This window comes from Morone saxatilis, unplaced genomic scaffold, assembly GCF_004916995.1.
Source record: "Morone saxatilis isolate NCDOM2014 unplaced genomic scaffold, NCSU_SB_2.0 Contig2, whole genome shotgun sequence".
Classification (NCBI taxonomy): Eukaryota; Metazoa; Chordata; class Actinopteri; family Moronidae; genus Morone; species Morone saxatilis.
The window spans coordinates 6,192,073-6,201,215 of NW_023339762.1; the positions used below are offsets into that span (position 1 = coordinate 6,192,073).

General features: G+C 44.9%; 1 protein-coding gene across 1 annotated transcript in view; it reads left to right on the forward strand.

Annotated features, from left to right (window-relative positions):
* The window catches only part of cttnbp2 (cortactin binding protein 2), an 83,965-nt gene that overhangs the window by 37,917 nt on the left and 36,905 nt on the right, over positions 1-9,143 (forward strand). Inside the window, exons 3-4 of the mRNA XM_035665636.1 lie at positions 1,409-1,639; positions 7,464-8,895. Coding sequence (XP_035521529.1) covers positions 1,409-1,639; positions 7,464-8,895 — 1,663 coding nt within the window. The remainder of the gene's footprint in view (positions 1-1,408; positions 1,640-7,463; positions 8,896-9,143) is intronic.

The window sequence follows — 9,143 nt, forward strand, 5'->3', positions numbered from 1 at the left end:
CAGATTATCTGTCTCACTTACCACTGTCACTATATAGTGAAAGTTTCAGCAAATTATTTTCATAAAAGTTAGCTACTGCAGCTTTAAGAAGAAACAAGAGAGTAGATCTGGTGTTTTTAAGGGTCAAACTTGCTCATTCAACCCACACAGTGGATCTGTTCTTGTCTACAATTGTCTGTCTATCTTTGTCATGTTTTTATTTTGGTGGTGTCACACCTGCTGCGTGTCGACACATGGGAATGATGTAAACTTTCACCCAAATGTCAGCATCAGCAATCATCTGAGGAACAGGAGGAAAAGGCAACCAACACTTATTTCCAAAGGCATATGAATTCAAGCAAGTTGGTGTTGAGTTACAAACATTTAGATTTATTTTCCACAAAAAAATTCAGTGCAGCTTTACTTAATTTGGTCTCTCTGCCAAATGTTGTTGAGTATTATGGCTATTTTCTTTGTTTTTGTTTTCTAGCTGTAACCGGTACACTGCAGCTTGGAAAGTTTACCATTTTGGGCTTCCGATTTATCTGCTGAACATCATTCTATTTACATTCTCTTGGAAGTCAGAGCGAGAAGATGAATGATAAACATTAGGGGCTGCAGCTGTGCAGCTGAAGAATTCCTCAGCCATGGTGGAAGTTTGCTGTCAACTGAGGCTCATTGAGTTAAATTATCCACCATCTTTTTTTTGCAGATTCTCAGTTGACAGTTGGGGCCTATATGAGCTCTGTGATACCTGGTCTGGCTGTGAAACCCAGTTCAACATGTGATCATACTACCTCTGACCAGCTCAGAGGACTCCATCTCCATCTGTCTGTGTAACCTGAGAATAGCTGCGCCTGCTGCAGTGCTGAGTGGTTGTGGAGTCAGGCAGGCGGGCTCACAGTGGTCAGTGTGGCGAGTGTTTGGGGGTTCAGGGTCTGCAGCACGGTCTGATGGACCGGCCTGGGGATAAGGGCGCGGCAGGGGCTGTGTGCTGTTGCTGCTTGGACTTATCATAGAGTAGTAGCACCATTAAAGCCTTATTATAACCATAAATATGCGTTGCTCTCTCATTATCTGTGGTTTGATGTCAGCAGATGCACAAACTTTTCTTTGATTGACAGCCTGCAGAGATCTTGAGCTGAATCTGGGGACAGACTTGAGACTGTGCAGAAACTGAAATGTATCTTGACTAATTTGTAAGGATTGATATCCCACATGGATTTGTGTATAAATGTACCTTGTGTCTAGTTCAGTGGTTCCCAAACCTTTTGGCTCCTTAAACCCCATTTTTGTAGGGATTTTAGTGAAAGTGATGTTTATAAAATCCACTTATTTAGTGGTGGGTGGATGACCACAGTATATTGCAACATATCACACAGAAACGTTCAATTAAATAATATTTGCTCCCTTTTTCTTTATTCTCTAGGCTCAGAGGAAGGAGGTGTTTCTCCAAGAGCGATACGGTCACTACAGCCTGACCGACCCCTTCCTGGCACTTCAGAGGGACTTTGAATGTGGAGTCCCCGGAGGAGACAAGGAGCGGCGGCCACTCGGCTCCAGCCCCATCTCTGTCCTGGAGGCTGTCATGGCCCACTGCAGGAAGATGCAGGAGCGCATGTCAGCCCAGCTGGCTGCCGCAGAGAGCCGCCAGAAAAGGGTAAGACACCAGGGCACCTATTGGTGGGTGTTTGTTGGTTTTGTGAACAAAATTCACACATTGAAATTTAGTTTTGACAAAATTTTCATTAGTCGAGGGATTGGCACTGTGTGAAACATTTAAATTCCATAATACTGTTATTAGTTTTTACCCTTCAGTGGAAACTCCATTACAGTGTTTGTGATTAACAAATATACTCGAGCGAGGGGCACACATTACAAATGTTGGGCCAATAATGGTTATGTTAGGGCATCGTGACTGATTCGAAGTCTGTTACAGTCTGGGCCAGTTGGGGTTGAGCATCAGAGAAAGAAAACCCGTAGTATGAGGTGTTTCATAACTGTAATTGTTTGCTTCTGAGCCAGTTGCTGCCCATCATTCTCATCCATATTACTTCCAAAATGCATGAACAGACATTTATGAATGGAGTGCAGACCACTGACCACTTTCATTATCATTGTAGAAGAAATAAAAAATAAAAAGTGCAACAGAAAAACAGTGTGGTGTGCATGGTTGGATGGTTTTATACAGCAAATAGGTTATGACATTAACGTTTTTTAAAAAGTTTGATTTTGTTATGTTTATTTGTAAATGTACATAGCATTTAAAAACAAAACACAGTGTAGTGGGGGGAAACAGATAGGGGGCGCAGGGTGAACATAAACGTAGGACATTTATTTCTTAAAGCCCATAAAGATCCAGTTGTTCTTTCACAATACTTCTTTCATACGTAATTTGCCTGTCAACATTAATCTCATACTGCTTAGCTAGTTAGCTTGTAGCATTAATCTTTAAATTGTAAGTTCTTTAGGTATTATGTTAAATGAAGTTGAATATTTAACACTGGTGAGACTATAGGAAACTAATTCAGATTCATCCCCTCTGGACCATGAACGTCTACTAGCTTCAACAGATTGTTCACTCTCTATTCTTTAGAGCTGCAGTTACTATAGCTTGGCTAAAAATCTATTATGTATTACAAAAAGCACCATTTAAAACCTTGTGTTTATACAAAAATTCAGTTTAATTGCTGTGAGTCAATAGTCACATTAAGTAAAGGTAAATAAAAAATTGAGACGCGTCAGTGTTTACATCAGCAGATGTGGAAGAGGGATTTCTCCTGTTTGACCACAGATTGTGTTTATTTACACATGAATCAAATCTCTGTGGCTCAAATCCTCCAGAGGACAATGCAGCTGAGAGAGAATGATTTGCTTGTCTGTGTGTATTAATGTTTTTTGTGTATGAATGAGCATTATTTGAATTTGAAAGATTGGAATAACGGAACAGTGTGGGTGTGTGTGTGTCTTTGTGTGTGTGTGTGTGTCTGTGTGTGTGCGTGTGTCTGTGTGTGCGTGTGTCTGTGTGTGCGTGTGTGTGTGTGTTTGTTCCAGGTCTCTTTAGGATTATGTGGCTGTGATTAACTGGGCAGCCAGATGTCTGCTGTGGCCCTGTCCCATTTTCTCTCTCTCTTTGCTCTCTGTGTTGAGGAATATGGATGTGTGAAAGGGTTTGGATGATAGACTGGCAGAGTGAATGTGGGTGAGTAATAGAAAAGAAAATACAGTGTGTGTGTGTGTGCCCTGTCCCTGAACTCTGTAATAATAACATAGATGATATAGTTTTGAGCCAAATGGAACCTTTAACAACACAAACACACTTACACATATGAGGAGGAGGAATGGGAGAAGGAAGGGAGAGGTAGGAAGTCGCTGTTTTCACAGGAAAAGCTGTTTGGAGTGTATTTGTGTTATGAATGTACACTATTTAAGTTTTTATTTCAGGGAGTTCTGGCCTGATTGTGACCACTTATCATGGTATTCTTTCACTAGTGCTGGGTACGCATATCGAAATGCTTTTGTTACCTTGGTTTTACTGCCTTTATGTCGTCATGGTTATTCAGGGCTCTCATCACAGATGTTTGGTTGAAAAAGGGCCCAGATGTCACCTGAAACCCTGCCGTCTAAGATCCACTCCTCCTCTATAAGCACTCTCAATATCATCAGAAAAACAGCTATGCAAGACAGCGTCGTCCTTGAGAGGTTTTTGCCTCATTTGACCCTGAAAATGTGTGTAAATGTAGAGGCGCCGACCACAAAATAACGGTTTACCCTCTCAAGCGCAGAATAAATCACCGTGCCACCGCTGATTACACAGTTGTACCTAAATTGTCAACAACAGGGTACGAACCCAACAGGCAGGGATAAATGGTTCTGAATGACACAACAACAAACCAGCACTGCTGTAAGACACAGGCTCGGCGTACTCGGAGGGATCTTCTGGTTGCTGGGTAGAGTGAATTTCACCAGGTTTGTCCGTGCTATCTTTATCCACTTCCTCCGTTTCCACCCTCTGCCGTTCTCTTGTGAGTAAGTTGTTGAATTATCCATGAGGTCTTAGGCAAGCTGAAGGCGGGCAGTTATACGTAACACACTCTGAATCGGTTTAAGGGCATAATGAAGACACCCCTACCCCCTCCATGAATCAGTCATGAAGTTGGAGGAAGCCCCCCACCCCCCTCTACCCCAACAGTGACAAAGAAACCCTGTATCTGTTTATTCTGCCGAACTGCTAGCTGATACCTCTGTGCTGCAACTTTGCAGGTATAAGAATAGACCTCCGAGGAAGGATTCAACTTGTAAGCTTTATTTAAATATTTCAGTAAGTAGTGCGGTCCAAGGAGCACTGGTGCTACCTGAGGTGCTGCCTGACAAAAACCAGTTCCAGTTTAATGTCATTATTATTTCACTCAGTAGATGATGGCGGAATGAGCTTATGCATATGGATGACAAGTATCAGCACAGATTTTACTCTGCTGTGGTTATCATTGCATACTCCGTAACGAAGGTTAACCACTTCATTATGCCGTATTATATCATATAATAACAAAGAAAATAGTCTCAGAGGAAATTTGCAGAGGAAAAGTCTTATCAAGTAGGATTCTAGCTGTGCATTCAGAACAACAACACTGAATCAAAAAACATTGTTGTCTTGTTAACTTTAATGAGACCATGGTGTTGGCTCCAGGGGCGTGCTGCCACATAGGGGTTCCTGCAAAAGATAAATTATCCGATCATCCAGGAAAAAGGGCTCATCCTGACTCAGATTTTACTACAGTGGAGTTCAACAGCCAGCACAGAAGACCAGGTAAAATAACTTGTAGCTTGCAGCGTTGTGCAAGTGTCAAGATGGAGTAGAAATTACATCAGCTGTGAAAACTCTACAGAGTCGTAAAATTTTGCCGAGAAGAAAATAATGGATAGATGGTTATGTGCTGGTGTCAGTCTCGACATGGCTTCATGGAGAGCCTTGAATTAAGTCTAAAGCTGGAAAGTTTGCTATTTCAGAATCCTGTCCTGGATACAAAAGAAGAGAAACGTCCCTCTGTCTGTCTGAAATTACTCCTTAGAGGAAGTTCTCTAGCTCCTACTCTTTCTAGACAACTTGTTATACTTGGCAGCTCCCGGTGTGGATGTGTGGAACTTTTACGAATGTGAAGCAGATGCTAAAAAAGAGTCTTCATGCACTTTCCTGAGAATTAAAAATTATTTTTGTGGTTACCTAACTCATACTTAGGTTATGCTTAAAAAGAACTAGTTTGTGAGACGTGTCATCCGACCACGTCAGAAGGCAAAAGGCCAAATGGCAACACTCATCATAGAGGGGGGCCAGGCAATAATATGGGTATACACTTCTCTCCTGAAAAGCATTCATATTGTTGCACATGCAAAGTCACAGAAAGCCAAAGTTTGAACTTTCTCTCCTTCACAAGCCTGATGCAATTACTATGGCTACTTTCACACTGCAAGCATTAGCATTTAGTTCTGATTTATTGCTCAGAACAACCTTTTTATTGGCTGTTTTTGAATGTGGCTTAGATCAGATGCCTGAGGTCACTTTACAAAAAAATCTGACCTGTATCTTATTTGGACCACATATGAAAGTGGCCCAGATCAGAATGGAAAAGATCAGATTTCATGTGATTTGTGCCTTTCACACTGTCAAGCACATGTGAGCAAAAAAAAAAAAAATGTTGTGCTACTTATGCTTGCAGTGTGAATATAGACTTTGTGAAGTGGGTGTGAATGCCAGATTGTCGTTTTTGGAAAGTTACAGATTATCGGACCCTGCCACCCCAATTCCAAAATTGTGAAGTCGTGGGGGAAGGAGGGAGGGGAAGCTGTAGGCACTTCTGTTCAAGCATATTTACCTCTTTACTGTTTAGAGATTGAAAGCTTTTCCAGCAGTGCATGTGGGTCATAGTCTATCAGCAGTGGCGTTTGCTATACCTAATTGCCATACAGATTTTAAACTCGTCTTAATCCGGCCTGCTTTCACTCCAGCTGCCCAGTGTGTCACTACCTCCAGCATCCATACATTTGTCTTTCCGAGGCATTAGACTGACTTACAAGAGACATAATCCTCACCCAATTAGCAGCTAGTTGTAGCACCTCCCTTTGAGTAACGACTAGCGTTCCCTTGTTGCTCCCCATTGCTTTTTAACCCCTCGCTCCTCCTCAGCATCAGCTGGTGGTTATATGCACTCCCTGATGGTGTTGGAGTAGGGGAGGAGGGTAGGGGGGTGGAGGAGGGAAGCGAGGGGGGTCTCGTTTGGGACTGGGGTGGCGGGGTGTTGACTCTTTTGTTTGAGGCTTGTTAGAGCGATGGGGTCTTGGCAATTGGGTGGAGAGCCCCGGTTAAGCCTTGTTACCCTCTGTGAAGCCAGCTCTGAGCTAACAATAGCAGTGACACTCCAGATATAGAGGCCAGAGCTTTGACATGTCATCGAAATTCAGTCTCTGTATAGATAAATTAGTCTTTCCCCAAGCCACCACGTGGATTAATAAAGTGTCTGTGTAACTATCCGTTTAACCATCTATCTTGCCTGTCTATTTAAATTGAGCTATTTTGTCTAGCTCATTTGATTAATCTGGTTTGCTCTTCTTGAGAAAATTATTCAGGTTCATTTTAGCTTTGTGACTAATCAATGACTCCATATTCAGATTTGGATGGCTGCATTACCCAGAATGCACGCAGTTTTCTATCTAATACTTATTTATAGACTTAATTGAGAGTTATTAAGTTGATTGATGATATTTCCGGCATACATGTGGCTCCCAGTGTGCCAAAATCCAGTATCTTATAAATTAATTGCTGTTGAGATATGATGGTTGCAACTGATGTGTGTGTGAAATGTGTCTGTGGAAGATACTGGATGTTTCACACACGTGAAGTTCATGGAGCTTGTACAGTATGTATGGGTGGTGGTTTGATTGATTGCAGATGATCTGTGTTAAAAGGGAGGAAAAGATGTCCGTGGCTTATGTCAGTGTCTCACATATCTATCATCGTCAGGTGGTAATGCTGTAACAAGACACTTCATTTGTGCACTCTTGTATCTGTTCCCATGTAATGCTGAACACAGTAAATGAAAATAAATAAAATAAAATAATTAAAATAAAATATCAGAAGATAGTGATAAGTGATCAGTTTGCAAAACAAAAAAAATCTGCAAGTCATCACATCTAAGAAGCTTGAACCAGCAAATGTTTGGTATTCTTGTAAATGAGTGAAACAATGAATTGATTCTGAAAATTGTTGACAATTATCTTTCTCTATTGTATAAGAGATTAATTGACTAATCATTTCAGCACTAGATAAAGGCTTTGTGTTGTGTAGATCTACCAAGCCCAACTAAAGCCCAACTCAAACTCAACAACTAACAAATGTTACGATTCTCTGTACTCATTTTTGTGTCTATTTGTCAGATATCGCGTTGATCTATGCTACTGTCCCCTGACTTTGTGTGTGTTTTTTCTTCCAGCTGGAGATGGAGAAGCTACAGCTCCAGAGTCTGGAGCAGGAGCACCGCAAGCTGACGGCGCAGCTGAAGGACGAGCGCGAGAAGAACAAGCATATTGTCATGATGTTGGTGCGCGAGTGCAAGCAGCTTGCCACACGGGTGGTAGAGGAGTCGCAGCGCTTCGACGAGCTCCAGGCTCGCCTGGACGAGGAGAGTCGCACCTCTGGCCGGATGCAGGAGGAACTGAGCACAGAGCGGCAGCGTAGCCAACAGATGGAGGCCAAGATGGAAAAGCAGCTGTCGGAGTTTGACACAGAGCGGGAACAGCTGCGTGCCAGGCTGGGCCGCGAGGAGGCAGAGAGCCAGAGTCTGCGACAGCAGGTGGAGCAGCTCAGGACTGAACGAAGCGATGGTAAGGATGGCGCTGCTGTCGCCCAGCCTGCTGCTGCTGGGGCAGAACCTGCTGCTGCCACCAGACTACCACCTGAACCTAAAGCTCTGACGTCTGTTTCTGTAGCCACAGAGCCCATCAGCTCTCGAACAGTGTCTTGCCAAACGGACCTGCCCCCCACTGAGGTGGAGGGTCCCAAGAAGACTCCCCTCACTATACCCGTCAAACCAACGCCTGCCAACTATGTGGGCCTGAGTCTGCCAAAGACGACTGGCCGTGGAATCGTCCACAGCAGCTCAGGAGGACTGGCACAGACAGAGAATGGCTCAGAGGGCCAAGCCCCTCACGGCTTACCCAGCGGAGTCAGTCCCCGTGTCCAGGCGGCCCGCTACAAGTTCCAGGAACAGGACCAAAATGGCACGGCGTCCCAGAGTCCTCCGGCCCGTGACCTCTCCCCCACCAATCGGGACAACTTTGCCGCCAAGCAGCAAGCACGCCACACCGTCACACAGGTCTTGTCACGCTTCACCAGCCCTCCTGCAGGAGGTGCCGGACCCCTGCGTCCAGGCCTACCCCATTCTGCCTCAGAGGGAGGCCCTTTTCCCGGCCGCCTGAGCCATCCCATTGGCCTCAAGTCGCCCACGGTGGCCAGGATCGACAGGGGAAACCCTCCCCCTATCCCTCCCAAAAAGCCTGGGCTTTCCCAGACCCCCTCTCCTCCTCATCCACCCATCAAGGTGGTGGGGGACAGCAACCGCCCCACTGGGGCTGGGGTAAAACCAGCCACGCCCCAGCTACCGCCCAAACCCGCCATGGACCTGGTCCCAGCCCTGACGGCCTCTCAGGTGGGTGCCTGCCCCTCCTCCCGCTCCCAAGGGCCTGGTGTGGGCCCTCAGCGGCAGCCGGCAGCAGCATGTGCAGAGTGCCCCCCCATCACCAGCCCTGCCACCACTGTCAGTAGCCCCTCCTCCATAAACCCCCCCTCCACCTCCTCTTCCATTAGTGCTCCATCCTCCCGTAGCTCCCGTGCCTCAGCAGGCAGCCCCCTGGCAACAGCATCAGGTAAAGGGGCTCCTCCATGCTCCATCTCCCTCCAGTTCTCCCCACTGCCTCTTTTCTTCGACTGTCTTTCTATGACCATAGCATAGCATAGCATAGCAATCAGATCACAGGGAAACTGCTCTAAACACTGAAATGCAACACAGAATAGCACATGGGTCAATTCAGTTTGTGACAGATTCTATCCCTCAAACCCTAATTAATAATTAAAAGACCCGATGTCACTCACTGCATTCTCTCTCTCTCTCTCT